General features: G+C 42.5%; 1 protein-coding gene and 1 long non-coding RNA gene across 5 annotated transcripts in view; one reads left to right on the top strand and one right to left on the bottom strand.

Moving 5' to 3' along the window:
- The window catches only part of TAF1 (TATA-box binding protein associated factor 1), a 132,554-nt gene that overhangs the window by 70,908 nt on the left and 38,656 nt on the right, over positions 1–22,990 (bottom strand). For all 4 annotated transcript variants that reach the window (XM_050964889.1, XM_050964887.1, XM_050964888.1 and 1 more), the window contains 8 exons: positions 20,411–20,515; positions 17,946–18,146; positions 9,712–9,853; positions 2,840–2,970; positions 2,166–2,246; positions 761–910; positions 474–593; positions 142–317 (listed from right to left, as the gene is read on the bottom strand). In XM_050964889.1, coding sequence (XP_050820846.1) covers positions 142–317; positions 474–593; positions 761–910; positions 2,166–2,246; positions 2,840–2,970; positions 9,712–9,853; positions 17,946–18,146; positions 20,411–20,515 — 1,106 coding nt within the window. The remainder of the gene's footprint in view (positions 1–141; positions 318–473; positions 594–760; positions 911–2,165; positions 2,247–2,839; positions 2,971–9,711; positions 9,854–17,945; positions 18,147–20,410; positions 20,516–22,990) is intronic.
- On the top strand, positions 5,624–8,625 carry LOC127056752 (uncharacterized). The gene is made up of 2 exons (XR_007775893.1): positions 5,624–6,079; positions 7,469–8,625. It is a non-coding gene; the product is annotated as an uncharacterized LOC127056752 (long non-coding RNA).

A 22,990-nucleotide genomic window follows, 5' to 3' on the forward strand; every position in this document is an offset into this window, starting at 1 on the left:
CTAGACAAATCAACATGAACCCCCACTATACTCTGCAGCTCACACGCATTCAAAGTCTGTAAGACCCATAAGCAAAGCAAAAGAGTCTAGACTCCTGACTGGGGAACGGACAGAAGGCTGTAAATCCTGATAAGAACTTACTTATTCTGCAAGTCGAAGATGCGCTGACACTCCTCTTTATATCTCTCCTGATGTTCTGCCACGGAGAACCGAGACCCACGTGCAAATTTACTCATAGGCCCCTCTCCTGAGCGAGCCTGCTCTGTGGACATTGTGCGCACCACATCAATCACTTCCCAACGGGAAAGCTTCTTAATCTGAGAAACAAGACACACACTAGAAAGGGATTCAGGAGACAGACAGTTCAGAAAGGCCAGAGTTAAAAGTGAGCCCTCTTCATAAGCCACTCTGGATTCATCCAAAGTTTCTCATGGACAGGACTCCATACTGTGCAGCTCCTGTATCAGACTCACCTCTTCTTCAGGAACACCAAATTTACGTAGAAGCTGTTTGGCATTTTTGAGAGACAGACGCCGGAGATCAGCATCTGTCCCTGTCACAGTCTTCTTCACTGGCTGTGGTTCCTTATCATCCTGTTTAGAGAAGGACAGCCTCTGAATGTTACCAAACACACTAACCTTTTCTGTATTCTCATTCCCTCTGTCTGACATCCTCTCAAACCGCATCTCCCATCCCATCTTTATTCCACTTCTTCAGGCTTATCCCTCTTGCCCCACACCAGCCTTGGGAACACATCTACCTTCTGCTGCGTTGGTTTGTTTGGGATCTTCACATAAGAGAATCCTTCACCACAACCCGTAGGATCTGCTACACCAGTCACTTCCAGAAGACACTTCCCCTTCATAGCAGCAATGAAGGCTCGTGTGGTATTCCAAGGAGCTGTGCGCACCTGCCATAAAGGAGAGAAACAGGCCATCACACGTCTGTCACTCTCACCAGGGAGAGATTTCCACCCATTCTGGTTTTGGCCCCATCAAAATTTCAAGCAAATTAAATAGTTCTTACTAATGTTCTCAAGTTTAATTTACTGACAGACTACAGTTTTTAATGGACATAAACTGAGTGAAATCATAAACACACACATGATCTGTCCTCATTCAGAGGAAACATTTATGTTCAAACAGCTTTAAAAAACAGTGAAATAAATATAGACATCTGCATTCCCTGATGTGCTGAGCCCTCCTGACCTGTGCTGTCACCTTAGCTCTCTCCTCTCCCAGGCACCTCTGCTCATGCTAGCACTAGCTGATGCCTCATGGACCCCTGCTGTACCATCAGATTGCATGACTATATTTTTATTAGATCTAAATTTATAGTCTGTCAAACTGAACAGCTTAGGGTCTGCAGTAATCTCCTTCGAGAATGGGACACTGATCACCACAGTCCACTCACTACTTAGTCTCCCCTCTTTATCTTGGATATTTCTAAGACTTCCATCATCTTGGTAACTAAACACTAAATAACAATTAAAGGGAGCAATGACCAAGTCCACAGAGTGGTCTATTCTCCATTTCACCATGCTCCAGGCTCTCCTCCACTTGCTTTCATGGTGCTTTTCTTCTTGTCTTTCCAACTCCCAACTCAAATCCCCACCATGGACTGGTCAATGAAGAGATGCTGACAAGGCTCTTCCCCCTACGCCTGAGAGTCTGACCATAGGCCTGTCTACCAGCAGCATCCTTGTAGAGTTAGCACAGTTGCTTTGGTGGGAGCTGGGTGGATAGGGGGTCTCAGATAATACAGTCCTAGCTATTACAACTAGTCAGTGGAATTCAGAGCACTATTGTAATGTGTTCAGGCCATTCTCTGCTGTTATATTAGCTGTAGTTTTGGCATAGATTTTACCTTTAGCCCCAGGACCCTTAACACATAACAGGCTAGTGGGGGGTAGGCTTATATCCCAGTTTGCCACAACTAACTATTTGTACAGACAAGCCCTTGCACTGAGTCCATTTTGCAGCAAGGGGTGGATTCCTCAGGGGAAAAAAAAAAAAAAAGGAGGGGGGGAATCACGATTATACAATCTACACCCAAAAGAAAATATGTTCTCCATTTAAAAAAAGATGTATTTTATTTATTTGCTACCAGACTAGTTTACAGACCATCATATGTCTAACACTTTCCCTGCTCTGCCCTGACAGTACCTCATCATCAATCTTCATCTGGAAGTCCTCTTCATTCTCTTCCTCTGGGGCAAAGAATGATTTTTCCCCATAACCTGCATCCTGTAGAGAAACAGAAAGGAAAAAAAAAAATCAAACTCCCAAATTATAAAAAGGACCCATGAGAAAAGGAAAAAATAGAGTACTACGAGACTGACAGTCTCCAGCAGAGAACAGACCAAGTGTAGTATACAGAACACACTGTGAGGAGACACCCACCAGGAGATTAACAAAGCTGAAACATGTATCAGCATTTGGACTAGGATTACCATATTTCAGATTCCCTAGAAGAGAACGCTGCCGGGGAGAAGGGGGGTAGCAGGTGGGGAGTCAGCGGAGGGGAGCTGAAGAAGGGGAGGGGTATTTGAGGGGATGCATGTACAGGCCCAACAAGGAAAACAACAGAACAGGCCCTGTCAACACTGGTCCTCCACTTGTGAGTTACTCTCTTCTCTTCATGTGTCATTATATAATGCCTGCATCTGTAACTTTCACTCCATGCCTCTGAAGAAGTAAGCTTTTTTTACCCACAAAAGCTTATGCCCAAATAAATCTATCAGTCTTTAAGGTGTCACCGGACTCCTTGTTGTTTTCAGAAAGAAAGAGTTACCTGTAATAGATCAGTATTTATCAGTTAGCCTGCAAGAGACATTTACCTTTAGCCGCTGTTCAGCTGCAATCATGCTATAATAGGCGCAGCACTGCTCTGGGGACACCATCGCTCTTATTTCCTCTTCTGTTGGTAATCTGAAGTCTGACTTTAATACCCACCAATTTGAGTCCATCCCTGAAAAATGCAGAGATGATGAGGTTACTTGTAACAATAGGGACCATCCCTCAAAAAAGAAGGAGAGGTTACTTACCTGTAATTAGAGGTTTTTTGAGATGTGAGGTCCCTATCTGTATTCAACTACCCACCCTCCTTCCCCTCTGCTTTGGATCTCTTGCATTCACGGTGCAGGAACTGGAGATGTGGTCAGTCTGCCCTACCCTTTATTATCTCGGAAGAAACCATGAGATGAGCCAAGAGAGCACGTGCGAACCAATGGACACTACTACTTTCAAAATCTCCAGTTTTGGACACATGGTGCGCTTGCATAAACACCCAAGGGAATACAGATAGGAACCACACTTCTCGAAGAACCTCCAGCTACAGACAAGTAACAACAACTTCTCTTTTTCGTCTCCTTCAAGCAATGGTCCCTAGTGTATTCTATTGAGAGTGATTAACAAGCAGTACCTAAGTCGGAAAAGGGTGCAAGGATGAGGATGGAATAGTTGAGCAGAGGACAGCAGTTCCGAGAGAAGCATCCATCGCAGAGTTCTGTACCAAGGCGTAATGTGTAGCAAAGGTATGTACTGAACTTCACATGGATGCTCTGCATATGTCCTGAACCAGCACATCGTGGAGGGTGGCCATGGTTGATGACTGGGCTCTTGTGGAATGGGCCCTCACCCTAAGGGGTGGAGGCAGTCCAGATAACTGATAGCACAGTGTAATGTACCCCAAAATCCACTTGGGGAGTCTCTGTGTGGAGATCGCCTGTCCCTTGACTCTTTCAACTATTATAATAAACAAATCTAGGGGATTTCTGGATCAGTCTCATCCTCTGTAGACAGAAGGCCAAGGCCCAGGAGATGAGGGAGTGAAGTCGACATTCTCCTTCTAAAGCATGAGGCTTTAGGAAGAAAGCAGGTAAGTGAATGGATTGGTTGAGATGAAACTGGATAGGACCTTTGGCAGAAACTTAGTATGTAGGCACAGGGGGACTTTATCCTTATGGGAAATGGTGAAAGGAAGGTCCACCATCGTGGCCCCAAGTTCACCTACCCTTCTCACAAGGTCCTGGGCGAAAACTAGTCTGCCACTGAGTGGAAGGTGGAAGGCAGAAATGGCTGCCAAATTGACCCTGATCGACAAAGAGACAAGCCCTGGAGCTTGAGATGCAGAAGATAGTCTAAAATCAACTACAATGATGCCTGCTCAGGCTGGATGTCTTTATCCAAGGTCAAACAAGTGAACCGCTTCCATATGGCCAGGTAGATTGCTCTGGTGGAGGGCTTCCTACTTCCCAACAGAATCTGCCGGACATCGGCCAAGCACTGCTACTCACGCTCAACCAAGCAGCAGCCAAGCCGTCAGGTGCAGCGCCAACACATTTAGATGCAGAAGACTGCCATGGTTTCGGGACAGCAAGTCCAGCCTGAGTGGCAGCTGGAACAGAATCGCCACTGAAAAGTCCAGCAGCATGCTGTAACAGTGCTGGCACAGGCAAGCCAGTGCTATCAGGATCACCTTCTTGATCTTGATCACCTGCTTGATCTTCATGAGGACCCTTGGGAGCAACAGCATCAGAGGAAAGGCGTACATCAGAGCCCTCGACCATGGGAATAGAAAAGTGTTCAACAGGGATCCCCTGTCCATGCCCCTTATTGAGCAAAAGATGTGGCATTTCCTGTTCCACAAACAGGTTCACCTGGGGAGTTCCTCACTTGTGGAAGATGGAGCTGACCACCTCTGGATGGAGGGAACACTCATGGTGAGACAAGAAGGTCCTGCTGAAGCAATCTGCCAAAGTGTTCTTGGCCCGTGAAAGGTGAGCTGAAATAAGATGTATACTGTGCCGCAGATAGAGGTCCCAGAGCCTGAGGACTACATCCTCTCAGCTACATTCCAAATCTCAATTATTCTAGTGTAACATCTAGTAATGGGAACAAATTAAACAAATCCCTGATATTAAAAACAAATTAGGGTTAGAGACAGATTTTTGGCTTCAATTACATTTATCATGGTCAATGCCTTTCAGTTAAGAGACCGCAGTGCCACCTCTTCCCCTGCCTCTTAACACTTAAGTTTCAAAAGTATTTAAAACACCAATGCACCAAGTATGTCCCAATCAGGGTAGATAAAAATCAACATTTTGGCAGTTTTTTTATTTAAATTTTTAAAAAAATCTGATTTTTTTCATTTTTTTTAATAAAATGCTTTTTGAGGAAAAAAGCAATTTAAAGATAGTTTTAATTAAGATATAATGTATCTCAAAGATATCTCATCATGGAATAAGGATCATAAATTCTAATTCTATAGTATGAGACAATATATTCATGTAATGTTTAAAAAAAAGGTTTGTAAATGAGTTTCAATAGTTCATGGATTAGGGACCCAATTTTATGGGACTCCAGGAGCTTCTGCAGAGATTATTTAGGTTAATCTTTCTATCTACCCAATGGGACTCGGTATCTTCTAGACTGAGCACTATCAGAGATCCTTAGTTTTGCAATTCTCTAACTACTGATTTGTCTCTCCAGATTGAATATGCCTGTTAACAGCAAAAATGTTTTTAAATAAATAAAATTAATTAGTTAATATAGAGAGGTGAGAAATAACAGACCTCAATCCTATTGTCCCTCTGCAAATTTGTGTACACGGAGTCAATCCCTCTCTCTAAAACTGCAAAGTTTCAAAAAGTTCAATGAATAGAAGATTGCTGGGGGCGGAACAGAGCTGGAAAAGGAGAAGTCTGGAGATAAATGTGAAAAGGGAGGGACAGGCAGTAGAAACAAAAGTGAAACTGTTTGAGCAGCACATTCCAGAAGTCTTGAGGTCTTTCTGAATGTAGCCTTTATTGATTTGTGATCTTCCACACCATTCTCTCACTAGAAGTGAAAACCTAGAATGGCAGCAGGCCATAAAAGAGACCCAGTTTGGGAATATTTTAATGAAGTTCCTCTACCTGGGGGTAAGACAGGCATGCATGCAAAATGCAAACAGTCCAACAAAGAAATGCAAGGCTTCATTGACTCAGTGAAACAACATCATGAGAAGTGTTCCTTCTCAGGCGGAAGCTGCGTTGAAGATGATGAAAGGAACATGTCTGAACATGCAGTAACTTCAGGTTGGTAAACTTTTTTATTTCATACTTCTTTCTTAAGGACTGCCTGTCTTCCCTCTGAACTATTCTTGAATTATGTTTAAGCAAAAAATATAGTTGTTACTCTATGGTACTATTATTTTAGATGCAGTTATGATAAAAAAATAAATAGCTGAAATAGGCAGATCTTCCTTTTACAATTTCACCTTTAAAGTAGTTCTGAGTGTCAGCGAATGTAATGAGTAATACTAAATGAGCAGTATGGTAGTAATAATTCAATAACTGCATTGACTTATTTCGTTTACGAGAATCCATCCTCAACATACAAGATTCTGAAGACTATCCACCTTCAAGATCACCATCATTTTCTATAGTTTCAGAGTTATCTGCCAATGATAGTGTTTCAGTCACATGTATGTCACGTGGCCACACTATATCACCTGCAGCAAAAAGGAAATAAAATCTTCGTCATCCAGAAACAACAAATAAGTTTGTGATAGGAACCAGCAGATTACAAAAAGAGGTAATTGATGAAAAAATTGCTGGTTTGTTTATGCAATAAACTCTCCTTTCTGTATGACTGAGAACTCACACTTCATTAACATGGTTCAGTCATTAAGACCATGCCACAGTCCACCTAACAGAGCAAATGTCCCAGGCAAATTGCTGGATAAAGTATATGAAAGAGAAATTGAGCAGTGTGCAAAAGGTCTAGAGGGTGAAATTGTTAACCTGAGTCGATAGGTGGAGCAATGTCCACAACGATCCTGTTGTACAAGCGTGTGTGACAAGAGAAGAAGGGAATGTCTTCCTTACAGAAACAACTGATACATCAGGAAATGCACACACAGCAGAATACTTACAAGAAGTAACAGTAAAAGCTAACAGACTGTGAAAAAAAATTCAAATGTCTAGTGCACAGCTTCACCACAGACAATGCTGCAATTGTATCCAAAATAAGAAATTATTTTAGAAGAGAGTCCCAAGCTAATAACATACGGTTGCAGAGCTCATTTGAAGCACCTCTTAGCCAAAGACTTCAGTGTTCCAGAAATAAAAGCTAATGAAGCTGAAATTGCAAAAATATTTCCATAACAACCACTTTGCAGCAGCTGCTCTGAAAAAAGTGTGAGGAACGAAGCTAACTCTGCCACAAGACGTGCAATGGAACTCAGTAGCGGTGTGTTTTGAGCACTATATCAAGAACTGGCCTAATCTGATGACAGTTTGTGAACAAAATCGTGAAAAAATAGATGGCACTGTCACAGCCAAAGTTCTCAACATTGGGCTTAAGAGAAATATTGAACACATGCTGAGTACCCTGAAGCCTATTTCTGTAGCCTTGAACAAAATGCAGGGAAATAGCTGTTTTATTGCTGACGCTGTTGAAATTTGCCTATTTCTCTTTTTAAGATCTCACTCGGTTCCTTCCAATTACAGAGTTAAATTACAAGCATTAAAAAAACGAATGGGACAAGCTCTATCTCCAGCTCATTTTCTTGAAAATAATCTCAGTACTCAGTACCAGGGTCAAACCATAACCGCTGAAGAAGAGTTGGTGGCTATGACATGGACATCCAGCAATCATCCCTCCATAATGCCAACTATAATGAACTTCAGAGCTAAGGGTGAACCATTCAAGAAATACATGTTTGCTGATGATGTTTTAAAGAAAGTCACACCAGTGAACCGGTGGAAGTCAATAAGCACTTGGATTCTGAGACTGTTGAAGTGATAACCTCACTTTCAACAGCAATAGCTTCTTCTGCTGGTGTAGAAAGAATATTTTCTTCCTTTGAACTAATTCATTCCAAATTGAGAAATCGTTTGGGACCTGAAAAAGCAGGAAAGCTTGTTTTTCTTTTCCAGATTATGAACAAACAGGAAAATGAAGGTGAAGACAATGACTGAGTTAGCTGCAGAAGCCAATACACCTCTGCCTCGATATAACGCTGTCCTCAGGAGTCAAAAAATCTTACCATGTTATAGATGAAACTGCGTTATATTGAACTTGCTTTGATCCACCAGAGTGCGCAGCCCTCCCCCGCTGGAGCACTGCTTTACCACGTTATATCTGAATTCGTGTTGTATTGGGTCACGTTATATCGAGGTAGAGGTGTATTTTAAGTTTTTCATGTTGACCTGGCTGACACAGTCGATTTAATTTTTTTTTAATATATTCATTTAACTGTTTTAGTTAAAAACAATTTTAACAAAAACAAATCTGATTTAAAAAAAACTTGAATGTCTAGCTAAATTCAAACATTCATATGTTTCTTTTGTTAAAATATTATATGTTTGCTGTTGAAGAAAAAAATCCAGAATACATAATGTTGTTTTAGTTAAATAAAACAATTTATATGTCTGGTGATGTTCTCCTCCTAATACAGCGTAGCAAGAAAATCCTCCAAATATTAATGATTAACCTGTTGAACTGGAGATAGTTCACTTCCCAATGACTTCATAAATATAGATATTTCAATATAAATGAAATAACCAAATAATCAATTTTCTGATATAGCTGTAAAACTAATCTGAAAAGTTTTCAAAATAAATCACTTAAAAATGTATAGTGTGTACCTTCTAAAATAAAACCTACATCTATCTCTGAGTTGTAAAGAATATGTAGTAAGGTTATAACAGCCAACAAGAATGCACTTTTATATACAAATCCATGTTTAAATCGAATCTTCCTGACAAGTGATTTAAATCAAATCCACCCTGGTCCCAATGGCATTTATCACTCTTCTCATTCCCCAACATCCCTATAAATCCACTTTTCTTGTAGCCATCCAATATAGAGCTCTACACTACTTCCTTCTTGCCTCTTTGTGTTTCTGTCATTCTGTGTATGGTATTTGCTTGAATCAGACTTTCAAACTCTTAGGGTAGAGGCAAGAATTCAGCTTGTCTTTGTCTGTAAGACACAATGTGCACCACCACACACAGTAAGAATTTCTCTCAGTGCCAGCAGGAAAATGAAGGGGTTGTGTGCAAGTTAGCATAGAAAGTTCAGTGCCAACCTGATAAATCTCTACTCCAAACGGTTTACAACAGCAGTGGCCACTTTTGGCCCTCGAGATCAACTGTATTAAGAAAATTTGTATTTGTGAATTGAAAAGGTGTTTGCTAAACCAGGCCTTTAGGATTTTTAAAACAATGCATTCAAATAACACTCATCACTACAGGGAGGAGGTAAGAAGTGCCACCTCCACAACTGCAGAGTACACATGATTTGCATCAGAGCAGCTGCTGTCCCTTCCCAGCTACTCAGCAGCTCCCCATTAAGCCTCTTGCTGCATTGCAGTGGCAGGAGGAGAGTAACTAGCTGCTCCGTTGCCTCTTTTCCTGCCAATCTGTGGATGGCAAACACACAAGTTTGGAGCTGAACTGGCTCTGCTGAGCATGGAGAAATAGCTGAAGCACTACTGTGGCCCCTTGACCTTTCTTAAATAATATGTTGACGTCTCAGACTGAAGAGGCTGGACATCACTTGTTCACGTTCAAACAAGCTAGAGTACATAAACAAGAGGTGGATGTGGTCTTTTGGAAAGAGGTTGGCTTTCAGCTGTTTCTTGAAGGTGATAAGAGGACGACAGACTAAAAAAGTGACCTTCTTGAGTGATTAATGAGCTACATGGAAGGCTCTGGATTACCTGTGCGTTTAAAGTCAGCACATAGCTTTAGCCGCTTTCGAATGCTGCTCTCGGAGTGTGAAGGAAATGCCTTTTTGATATCCTCCATGCGAATTCTCCGGGGCCGGTCTCTGCTCTTCCAGAACAAGCGATAAATGAAGACCTAGAAAGCAAGCCAAGAACATTGCTTATGCTTTGTGTGCTGAGCACTCACTGAAGATGGAATTTATTAAAGGCAGGGCTAATAGTGCTGCCTATACTTAAGAACAACCAACATTTCCCATCAGAAGAGCCACTTTCTGTTGCTTATAACTTAATCAAACTAACGATTTAGGCTTAAATTTTCCATGCCAGGTATCCACCTAAAGCTGAATTTTTTTTGGAAAATATCAACCAAAACAGTTCAGCCATTTCCAAGAACAAGATTAACGAAAAATACACTTTGCCCAAGTTAAAAAAAATTCTTATGACTTATTAGAAACTCTAGTCTCTATACTTCGGAACAGGGACTTGAAATTTGACAAGAGGTGGTCACCCTGGTGTGAGGAATATGCCTTTTCCTGGTCCTGTGAATAAACATGCAAATTTTGGGGGGGAAGTTACAACCCTTTGAAAAATCTCAATTCATACGTGCTCCATACAGACTTGCAAATTTGGCAGCTAAATTCTCCAAAGATTTGGGCTGCATTAAGTATGCTCCAGCATAGGGTGGCAGGGACTAAGCAGGACCTTCCCTGCACCTGCTCTTCCCAGCTTCTGTGGCACTTGCCACGGAAACAGAGCTCAGAGACCCTTCTGCTCTCAATATTCCCCCTGCTGTCACTTAGCAACCTGGCTGAAATGCAAAGATGACCCAGAAAGGGGTACAAAAGTAAGATTTGGATAAAGAGTCTGCAGAGGGAAGGGAGAAAAAACTGGGAATGGCTAGACAAGGAGACTGGAACAAGGATCCTCAAAAGGGCAGGGAGAGAAAGGCGGAAGAGGAGAAAGACACTCTGACAGAAAGCCAAGAGGGGGAGACTCAAGGAGACAGGCTGGAGGGGAAAAAGCAAGAACTCTCACCCTTCAGAACTAGGAATGGAACCAAGATTCCTGAGTTTCACCATTCCTCTGCTGTCAGCAAATATCTGTGAAACCTACTGGCAAAGTATGTGTCTCATCCGCCTCTAGTGGCTGGATCAAATACAACCTCCTACTGCAATCAGTTACTCTATTACAGGGGTCGGCAACCTTTCAGAAGTGGTATGCCGAGTCTTCATTTATTCACTCTAAGGTTTCGCGTGCCAGTAATACATTTTAACATCTTTAGAAGGTCTCTTTCTATAAATCTATAATATATAAACAAACTATTGTATGTAAAGTAAATAAGGTTTTTAAAATGTTTAAGAAGCTTCATTTAAAATTAAAATGCAGTGCCCCTGGGGACCAGTAGCCAGGACCCAGCAGTGTGAGTGCCACTGAAAATCAGCTCACATGCCACCGTCAGCACACGTGCCATAGGTTGCCTACCCTGCTCTACTAGCTCAAGTGGCAAAGGTCTGTTCTGTGGATCAAAAGGTTCCAGCCCTGCTGATTACCCATGTCGGAATCAAAGGATTCCATATGATGGATTTTTTTCAGTTTGCTTTTTTAAAACCTAGAAAATTACACACACAAAAAATGTGATAAAAGAACATTAAGATTGCAAAGTCAAATACTCAAAAGCGCCAGAATTAAGGCTGCCTGTACTACCTTAATTTGGCCCCCTTGTGCATATTCATTATGATAGTCTTTAATTACATGATCACATACCATTATATCCACGGTCCACTGCTTCATTCAGTGCACAGAATGAATGACGCTCTGAGAATCGATCAGAGTTATGTGGTGGTGAAGGAGGCTATTGTCTATAGGGTCACTACCTCATCTGTTGCAGAGGTATCCTTCAGATATGAGCGACCGGAGTTGTACCTTTTTTTGTTATCGGGAAGGTCTTGGCATAGTTCCTGTATTTTAGAACAACTGAGGTAATTGTACTTAGCCATGAGAGCCTCATAACTGGATATCTGGAATTGGAGTGTAGCAGACAAATAAGCCTTGCATCCAAATAGATCTAATCGCTTCCAGTCTCTGTCATAATGCGTGGGTCAAGGTTGGTATTGTTGTCCTTTTTCTTGCGCAGCCTTGATGACTAAGGAATTTAGGGTGGAATGAGCAAAGAGAAATTCCAAGCCTTTTGCAGGAACATAGTATTTTTTGTCTGCTCACTTGCAGGTCAGTGGGATGGACACTGGGATCTGTTAGAGCACTTTGGCAGGATCAAGAAGGATCTCCTTGACAGGGAGAGCTATTTTGGAGGAGGATATGTGTAGGATGTCAAGAAGCTTATGTTGTTAATCTTTCACCTCCTCCAAAGGAATCTGGAGTGGGGAGTCTGCAATCCTTCAAAATAACTCCTGGAAATGTTTGAAGTCGTCAGCTGCAATAGGAGGTGGAGGCATGATAGCCTCATCAGGGGAAAAGGATGAGAAGTGGAGTGTTGGTGGAATTTTATTGTCCTGTTCTTTTTCCTTATCTGCTATAGGGTAATGCTTAGCCTCTGGGGGTTAAGAGAAGGCCTCTGGCTTTCCTCCATGGGAGGTTTACCAAACTGTGCTCTGTACATGGCCCAAGGATCCCAGTATGGCCAGTGTTGAGGGAGTGGCACGTGGGGTTGCATCCATGGCAGTCCATACCAGGGTCCTCGTCCAGTTGTGGATTTTGAGTAGTGAGGATGAGTGTGGGTCCGGAGAGAAGGACGGAAGTGGAGAGAGGTCAAGTCTGAGTAGTGGTGACTCAGGCACATCAGAGACAAGTAGTTCCTTGGGGATCTAAACTCTTGGGGAGGAGCATCATCAGCACCAGTGTGTGTATCGGTACCGAGAGAGAGGTGCATTCTCCTAAGCAGCCAGCAAATGAAGTGGAGGACTTGTCCAGTGCCATAATGGACATTGGCGCTGGTAGGACTGCCAGTGCCGGCAGTTTTGTAGGTGCCATAAAACCCAAAGTTGGTCTGGTCAGGACAGCTGGCACTTTTCTTGAAGGTCTTGTGTCTCAGTCTGTAGTGCCAAGAGACGGTGCCGAGGGTTGCATGTCTGCCCAATTATGGTCTTTAGATCTTTGCTTAGCTTCAGTACTGGAGGTATTTGGATAGGCCCTGGAGCTATGTCCTCTCTCCGAGGATGTCAAGGCAACTAACCTCACAGAGGATGGCGTTTCTGGCAGGTGGTGTCTCAGAAGGTGATGAAGGAGCCAGTTTCTTCTCATCAGAACGTGAAACACAAGATTTTCTTTTAGAAAGGCGTGGCGAATGAGGGCTGGTGGATGATTTAGAGGAGCATAAGAGCCATGCAGGAGACATGTTTGGACCAGTGTCCGATGCTGGATACAGTAATTTCTCCATGAGAAGATGTAGCAGCCGAATGTCTTGGTCTTTTCTAGCCCTGGCAGTGAGGTCATGGCAGTGAGCACACTTTTGGAAGATGTGTCCCTTTCTGAGGCTGAAAATGCACTGTGGGTGACTGACTTACCACAAGGCAATCGGCAGGAAACACACCTCTTAAATCAAGGAGATCCAGACATAAAGGTGAGGGAAAAGGTTTCCCAGTTGGGAAGGGCGAGAAGCAGGAAAATGAAAACCTAAGGTATGAACTGGAAAGGGTAAAGAGGCTTAAAAGAAATTCTTTTTTTCCTTTGTTTTTTTAACAGGGAGAGAATGAAAAGGGAGGATACAAATATTAAACTACACTAAAAGGTAACAGGAAAAAACACGATCTAACAGGACAAAAGGAGAAACAGGCTCTGCTGCAGATTTCATCCTAGACCAAAGGCAGTAGACAAGGAACTGAGGGGCAGTCGGACTGCACTATATATACACAGTCCGCTCACAGCGCAAGACGGGGAGGTGCACAAGTGTGGTCCAACAGGCACTGCTGATGAAGATCTCCCATCCCAGGAGCATAGGGGCGCTGATGCATGTACAGTGGAGCACCCACAGGGACATCACTTGAAGAAGAAATGGGCATGTTCAATCCAGAGAAGAGAAGGCTGGGAGGAACATGGTAAGAGTTCAAATATGTAAAGTATTGTTACAAAGAGGACAGTGATCAATTGTTCTTCATATCCACTGAAGGTAGGACCTAATTGGCTTAGGTTGCAGAAATGGTATTTAGGTTTGAATTAGGACAAACTTTTAACTATAAAGGATAGTTTAGTATGAAACAGGTTACCTAGACCAGCTGTGGAATCCCTGTGTCACTCTAGGAGTTTGACTACAAACACCTGTCAGAGAGAGACTAGTTGACCTCTACAGCCCCTTCCAACTCTACATTTATGTGATTCTATAAGACGTTTGCAAATGAAGATTTGTGGGGTCACCAGGTGTCATGAATATAGGGGGAAGGGTAGCAACCTTTCTGTATGCCAGCCATTCAGTAGCATAAAATCCCTCCTTGGCAGCTGTACTGAATTGCCTTACCTGTCAAGGATTAAGCAGTTCAAATAACCTAGTTAGCACCTGACCAGAAGGACCAATGAGGAAGGAAGATACTTTCAGATCTGGGGTGGAAGGATGTGTTTTGTTTTTCCCTGTCTGGATAGAGGGAGAAGCCAAACAGGTACAATATCTCCTGAAAAAACCTGGAATAATCCATCTAAAACCACAGAATCTGTGAGTAGGGCAAGGAAATGCATTAGGTTCTCTCTTGTTCTGGCTTGTGAATTTCCCTATGCTACAGAGGTAGTTTCATTCTTGTTTTTGTAACTGTGAAGCTGAGCCCAGAGGGGAATCCTCTGTGTTTTAAATCTTTTTATAGCCCTGTGAAGTTACCTTCCATCCTGATTTTGCAGGTGTGATTCTTTTACTTTTTTCTTTATAACAACAGTTCTTCTTTTAAGAACCTGATTGATTTCAGTGTCCTAAAGACAAAGGGTCTGGTTGAGCTCACGTTGCTAAGGCAACAGGTTGGTATTTTAGTCTCAAGCCTCCCCAGGAAGGGGGCTGAAGGAGCTTGGGGAGATATACTGGGATGGATAGGGATTCCAAGTGACCCTTCCCTGAATGTTTGTTTAAATCACATGGTGGTGGCAGCAATACCAGTCCAAGGACAAGGGGGGGAATTTGTGCCTTGGAGAAGTTTTAACCTAAGCAGATAGAATATAAGATTAGGTGGCCCTTCATGCAGGTCCCCACATCTGTACCCCAGAGTTTGGGGGCAGGGGGGGTGGAAACCTTGACACAAGCAATGATGAACAATTGCAAAACAAAAACTGCAAAGGAGATAGTTTTCTCACTGGATGCAAAGGGATAACTTGTGCTATGGTTATGTAAGCAGAGTCAGGATGAGCCCTACCTTGACATCTGGTGGTGAATTATGGGGAGCGCGGAAAGGAATTTTAGGTATTTGCATTGGCACACCCACCCCACCTAGCATAGCCCACGGCAGCCTGGGATGGTTATTTTGACAGCTCTGGGATCCCCAATTTTTTTATTCCTCCTGCCCCAGTAACAAAGTGTTGTCACCCTGATTATGTGAATGAGGAACTATGAGACTGCTTTATGACAGAGATGTCTCAATATATATTAAGTGACACTTGCTAGACAAGGGACATGGGTTCCAAAACCCAGTGAATTGAGAGAGGTTAGGGACTGGTGTGTGTGTACCTGATGGTATGGGCCCCTTTTGAGGGCCTGGAACACCAATTGCACATCTTCCTCTCTCCACTGTTAAAGAGTAGAGCTAATTTTAATTCCATCTAAAGGCTGCTGAGCTGAATTCATATTGGGCCAATGGTGCACCAGCACTGGGGCTCCCCTACTATGAGCTGAAATCGCTGAGAGTTGAAATCACTAAAGAGCTGGAATTACTCAGCTGAGAGCACTGAGTGCCGTGCCAACTAGTGGGGGAGCCTGAAGACCTATCGCTAAGCGGCTGGCAGAGCGGAGCAGTTTGCAGCATGTTGGAGCAGCCCATGGAACAGTGAGCGGAGTGGAGCGGTTTGCAGGGACGGCTGGAGTGGCTTGCGGGTTGGCTGGAGGAGCGGCACAGCTGGTGTAGTGGAGCTGGTCGTGGTGAAGGCTGCAGCAGAACTCCACGGAGAGGCGGAGCAGTTGGCCTTGGCCCACGTAAGGTGCCCCTTACCACTCTGTGTGGGCCCCACCACCCTGTGTGGGCCCCCCCTCCATTTCCACCCAGGCTGAGGGGAGTAAAACTCTGCAGATAAACTTTTGAACTCTGGGATGGCACTGACCAGAGACTTTTGGGTTGTTGGACTTTGCGGTGATTAGACTTAAGACTCTAAGGGGAAAAGGACATTGCCAAACGTACTTGGAGGTAGGTTTTTTTGCTTATGGTTTGTGTTATAATCCTGTTTGTGGTGTTTCTCCAATGTGATGCCGCATTGTTTCCCTCCTTTATTAAAAGGATTTTGCTACACTCAGACTCCGTGCTTGCGAGAGGGGAAGCATTGCCTCCTAGAGGTGCCGGGGGGGGGGGTTGTATGCAAGTGCCCCACTGGGTGGGGACTCGAGCCGGTTATGCATTGTGTTATTGAAACGGAACCCCTGGATACTGAACCCAGCCCTTGCTGCTGCCAAATCAGAGGGACAGAAGGGTTACAGTTAGACTATTTCAAGTCATTTTCAGAAACATGACTACTTTCCGTCTGGCCCCCATGAGTTTTGCCAAATGACATCCAGGCCACACCACCAATCAAAATGGATCAAAAAGGGCCTGTTTTGTTCAGCATTTGCTCCCTGAAGATAAAACATCCTGACAAAAAAGAGACAGAAGCAGATCACCAGCTAACACCAAAGAGCACCCCATCTGGTAATATGTGAAGTCACGCCATAAGACAAGCATTCTATTAACTTTGTTTCTTTAAGTCTCTTTAGGTAGACTTGCAAAATCCAGAAAGAACAAGAATACAACTATTAAATGGCATTTTGAATTAAAATTACCCAAATAAACTTATCTGTCTCAAGAAACTAGTCACTGAAACCATGAAGCTGAGCTGGAAAACACACCTTCATACCAATTCTAACAGGTAAATGGCAAAAAGATTTGATTATGTGTATTTTTTTTACCCAGGCAACAACTGGGTTACACCTTAAGCTTGATGATTGTCCAACAGTATGTACCTGAGCTGATGGTAGTGTAAAGTTTGTCATTTACAAGACAAGTTCTACTTCAGTTGTCTAGAAATAATGTTAAATTAATAAGTATTTGAGAGTTTTGAAGCTGGAACAACTCACTGCAAATAGAGTTAGTGTTAAGAAGAAACTATTCACCCTGCAGCAAAAGATAGCTGAGAAAAAAACTGAATGTTTCAAAGAGATTAACCTAGAAAAGTCAGGCTTCTGTGGCCAAGAGAATTTGATAGTTTCTTAGATAAAAAGAGGAAAAAATTTGACTAGATCTGTAAGTAAATACTGCTAAAATTCCACAGACACTAGAATCAGTTTTAAATTGTTACCTGCAAGTTTTATTTGGGGCTTAATGTGTGCTAATTGTATGTGTAAGTGGGAAAACTTGGCTACGAGTGTCTCCTCTGTAAGATATTTTTGAATTAAATTGTCATTTTTAGTAATTAAGTGATTGTTTTAAATTTAAACACTTAACTTTACAGATATTGGGATGAACAGTTACCGACAGTTCCGTAATTTAACTGGAAAAAATAAGCTTATTTGTCAAATCAATAAAGCTATGTATTTAAAAATTCACAGTTCTGTCTTGGTACCAAAATGCTTTGTCCAAAGTAGCACAGAACTAGAGTTAGTTCACCTACGTAATAAGTTTATGATTAGATTTGGATTCTTTGATGATTTATTACTTTTTAGTAATCCCTTGGTAAATTCATTCCCATGTAAATTCATTCTTTTAAATTATGTGAACGCTATCAAAATAACCATGTTGATTTTGCTTTCTGTAACTTCTTATTTGCTTTCAAATTCTATTTTGGCTATTAAAAAACTTGAAAATTTATAATAAGTCTACAGTCTGTACTTTATCTAAAATACAAAGAACCATGAGAAACTTGTATAGGTAATTGATAAATTAAAATTACTTACCCAAAGTGTGTTTTACCATATTGTTCTTACCTTTGAAACAAAGACAAGGCCCTAGCAGGGGCAATAGGCACCTTAGCTCAGGACAGACCTTACAGACCTGGAGCTACCTCATATACTCTCTCCAGGGTTCTCTTAGTGGAATCGTCCCTGTACTGGGCCTATCACATACCTGTAGAAAGTCTCTGATGTGGGTATTGGCCCGTTTGGAGTTGGGACCAGGAACTTCAAAGAGGGGGCACTCCTGTCCAACGACAAAGATATCGACCAGCTCCCGAATGTAACAGCCTTGTCGTGTTCGGATAATTAGGAAATCCGTTTCTGGCATCTTGTGCAGATAAATAGGAGCCCGGAAGAGATTGTTTTCAAATGCCTGACAAGAGAAACAAACAAAAATTTTAAAGATAGTCACTGATCATTGTAGACTTTGCAACACCAACAAGAGCTCTGAAAGAGACCCAGCACAACACGGTCATCATGACGCCATCAATATTCATTCACATCACAACATGCACTTTTACAGACAGGGACACATTTCTTGCCCCAGAGACTAACTAACTGAAGTGAGACAAAACATGGGACAATAGTTAAGGCAAGGGAAGGTGTGGAAAAGAAAGCAGTAAGCATGCCTCAAACTGTGCTTTTAGGTAGGATTTGAAAGAGGACAGAAAGCATACTTGGCAGAAAGAAGCGAGAGTATTCCACCAAGACAATATAAATAAAGATGCAAAGCTGGGAAGTGGGGGAAGGGGGCAGTTAGCAGTGAGAGAGGACAGAACACTATGCACAGATAGAGAAGCAGAGTCTTGAAAGTGAGGCACTTGAATGCAGTAGCAGAGCAACAGGAGAGGGAGGCAACTTTAGCAGAAGCAGCAAAGAGTCCTGTGACACCTTATAGACTAACAGATGTATTGGAGCATAAGCTTTTGTGGGTGAATACCCACTTCGTCGGATGCACATAGTCTATAAGGTACCACAGGACTCCTCGCTGCTTTTACAGATCCAGACAAACACGGCTACCCCACTGAAACTTTAGCAGAGGCATCCTTACGAAACACAGACAGCACTTTACAGCTACCAAGATAGGTCTAGGGCAGACTGAAGAGATAAGGAGGCCAGAGAGGAGGTGGTTTAAGTAATCAGGTGTAGACCAAGGCTTGGACAAGGGTCTTAGCAACAGGATAGTGATGAAAGGACAGATTTTGGTAATACAAAAAGGAAAAATAACACTTTAAAAAACTAGATATGAAGGGGGAAAGCAAAGAGAAGTCAGATGACAAGACAGAGGTTCAGACCGGAGAGACAAAGGAAAGTACTGTCCACTCCTTCCTATTCATCTTTAGATCATTTCCCCACCACACCATCTCTTTCACTCATAACACCTAGCCACATAACCATCTATCAGATTCTCCCATGGATGGAACAGGACACGCTCTGAGTTGTTCATAAGACCACTATCCTGTCTACATTTCAACCCCTCTTCAAGGTCATAAAGCCCACAAGAAACCACTGACTAAATCATCTCCTTAGTAAGATATGCATATGGGGGGAAGGGGGGAAGAGAAGAGAGACACCTGACATGGGGGGCGGGGGTAGAAAGACCAGGAGAAGAAGATGAGGGGGAATGTAAGTTGAACCCAACAAACACTTAACTACTAAGTCATAGCCCATCAGACCCCTGCCATCACTGCTCATCTGTCTGCTTTTTCAGATTATACACGCTACCATCATGGCTGCCACCACCAGCATCTCCTGTGACCCCAGGATGAAAGTGATTCTAAAAAGAAGCCTAACCAGACACGGTCAATGTGAGGGAGGGAATCAATGACATCACCATCTCTACAAGATTAGGCTAAGTCCTGAACAGCACCTAGGAGAGACTTGGGTTCCAGGTGTCACCATCTCCCTCATGTGTCCTTTCCGTCTCAATTTTATTTTCTCTCTTTCACCTTCTATTTAATCAGAGCCTGGCTTAGCCAGCTGGGACTGCATCTTGTGCAATACTATTTAACTGCCTCACTGGTCACAGTCTGTGACCAGTGAGGCAGTTAAATAGCCCAGTGCTGGTACAAGTTTGCAAGATCTCAAAGTGGCTAACAAGTCCTTGTGCTGTGGCCAAGTTTTTCCAGCAGCAAGGCTTCAAACGGAAATTAGCACCAAAGACAAAAGCTCTATTTTCTATAATTTTCTCTCTCCTCTTGTGTGTGCATCATCTTACAGAAAGCAAAAATCGAACTCTAACAATGGCAGCAACAACAGTTCCAAATCAGGTCAACTAATTTCTTTTTTCCCCAAAAAGGACATCTATTACCACCTTTAATACCATCTAAAAACTGATCAACAAGAGGTTTTACTTTTAAAAACTTTCTACAGCTAAAGGGAAAGGAAACAAAACATATTGGTAAAATAAAAGCCTTACTTAATGCTTTATATTTTAAAATGCTTTTACGCTTTTTTGTTCTTTTTCTGTATCTTCAATACAAAGTTGCGCTTCCACAACGCTCATCAAGCGAAGGTCTCTGCACTCAAAAACCCAAAGCACATTTTACTGTTTAGTGTTGTAAAATAACAGGCTCAGGTTAACACTTAATTCTCTGGGCCCATCTATTCCATCAAAATTAATGCAGCTCCTCTCACCTGCAGTAACTGGCCAGGGTGCAGCGATCCCAGGAATGGAGATGTGTGACAGTAAACAGTCTCTCCGTATTTACAATCTGGTGCTCCAGGGTCCTTGCCAGGTTTCTGTAAGAGGCAATGCTACTCCAGTTAGCACTCAGCAGCAGGAACTGCTACCAGACAGCAAACCCAGCACGTTATTGGGCGAAAGCACAGTCCACACCAATTACTAAGCTTAACTAGTTTAAAGCTTTAATAAGACACTTTTAGGAAAATCTATTACCACCTTATTAGGCATAAAACACAAGTGATTTGGATAGTGTAAGGATTGCCCAGTCTTGAGGTGCAGGCAGCATCTTTTTCTTATTACATTTATGCTGATCCAATCTGGTGTGGGTCCTTTACCTCCCTTTGTCAAACACACATTCTTTATACCTTGTTTTGTAACACTATGCAGGAGCAAATAATCAATACTACCTTCTTTATGAACAAAAGTTTAATTAACTAATTTTTAATGTATTTTGCTAAAACTTTAATTGGTACCTTTTTTCTTTGTTTAGCCACTGCTGTTTTATTGATTGGTCTGGTGTTTTATTGGGGTTCTGTGTTTGTTTGTTTAAACAACAATTTTCATTTTTACTCATTTGTTTTTTGTAGTCTTGGGAGTTGCTGGTTGGCTAGTCCTGTTGTGTTATTTATTCTCACTAGTCTATTTTACTAGGGAGATTTACAATTGGCTAGTAAATCACACGTTTGTCTGGTTTGCTTTGCCCTGTTATTTACACAGAATTACACAAAAATTCACTGTCAATAAGACGCAGACCCTTAAAATGTTATAAAAAATCTGGGTAAGTTATTTAAGCAGTCTAGAAAGCTGTGCCAACAAGACTGGAAATAAGGTACACTTTTTAAAGTGAGGGTAATTAATAATTGGATAACTTGCCAAGGTTGTGGTGGATTCTCCATCATGGACAATTTTTAAATCAAGATTGGATGTTTTTCTAAAAGATCTGCTCTAGGAATTATTTCGGAGCAGTTCTGTGGTCTGTGTTATACAGGAGGTCAGAATAGTTGATCACAATGGTCCCTTCTGCCCTTGGAATATATGAATTAGACACACAGAAAGCAGAAAAATTTCTTTTACATTTTAATAACACTATTAAATATTCATTTACTTTTACACAATTTAATGTACATTTATTTATTACAGTTCATTATGCTGCTTTTTTGGTTACAATTCTCATCCTGAGGCATTTGGCCTTTTGACAAGGGCCCTTACTCAGATGATTTAATATTTGTCAGGGGTTGCCTTCTTTGCCAAATTTTTATATATATGCACCTCTACCCCAATATAACGCGGTTGTGGGGAGCCAAAAATCCCTACCACATTATAGGTGAAACGCCATTATATTGAGGTAGTGGTGGCAGGGCTGCAGCAATGAATTAAGAAGCCCCAGGCCCTTTAAATCACTGGCACCTTGTCCTTACAGAAGACCATATATGAGGCTCTGAGGTTAAGGCCTTAAGCTCAGACACTCTCCTGGCAGAAGCTATAGCTACCAAGAACACTACTATCCAGGAAAGGTACAGGAGGGAGCATCTTGCTAAGGCTAGAAAGGGGGTCCCATCAATCTAGAGAGCACAAGGTTGAGATCCCATGGGAGAACAGGCTGTTTTACTTGAGGGTACAGCCTATCTAATCCTTTGAAGTAGTAGTCCACCATGGGCTTCGCAAAAATTGAGCAACTGGCCAAACTGGGGTGGAAAGCTGAGACAGCTGCCTGGTGCACTTTTATTGATGATACTGACAGACCTTGCTGTTTTAGATGCAACAAATAGTCCAGGATAAAAGGAATTGATGACTGTAAGGGTGGAGTGTGCTTTTGTAGTTCCCAAATGGAGTATCTTTTCCAGTTGGCCAGATGAGTGGCCCTAGTGGATGGCTTTCTGCTGCTAAGGAGGACCTCCCTAACAGGGTCTGGACAGGTGAGCTCTGAGAGGTTTAGCCATAGAGTTTCCATGCCGTGAGATGGAGAGATTGCAGGCTGGGATGCTGGAAGTGGCCATGGTCCTGGGTGATCAAGTCCAGGACCCGGGGCAGGGTTATTGGAGTGTCCGCCAATTGGCCTAGAAGCATGATGAACCAGTGCTGGCGTGGCCACGGTGGCGCTGTTAAGATCATTCATGATCCCTCCCTTCTGACCTTCAGCAGGACCTTGTGTACAAATGGGAAGGGCGGGAAAGAGTAATACTAGATGACCCTTTCAAGGGAGGAGAAAGGCGTCCACGAGCAAGCCTAGGATATGATTCAGGAAGGAGCAAAACTGGTGATGCTTCCTGTTGTACTTTGTTGCAAACAAATCTATTTGGGGAAATCCCCACCGTTGGAAGATGTTGATCACGGAGGGACCACTCGTGGCTGTGAAATGACTTGCCAAGAACTGCGAACTCAGTTCATTCTGGGAACTTGGAAGGTACAATGCCTCTAGATGTATTGAATGGGAGATGCAGAAGTCCCACAGCTTGAGGGCTTCCAGGCACAGGGGAGAGTAGTGAGCATCACCACCCTGTGTTTATATAGAACATCGCTGTTGTGTTGTC

Source organism: Gopherus flavomarginatus, chromosome 8 (genome assembly GCF_025201925.1).
Source record: "Gopherus flavomarginatus isolate rGopFla2 chromosome 8, rGopFla2.mat.asm, whole genome shotgun sequence".
NCBI lineage: Eukaryota > Metazoa > Chordata > Testudines > Testudinidae > Gopherus > Gopherus flavomarginatus.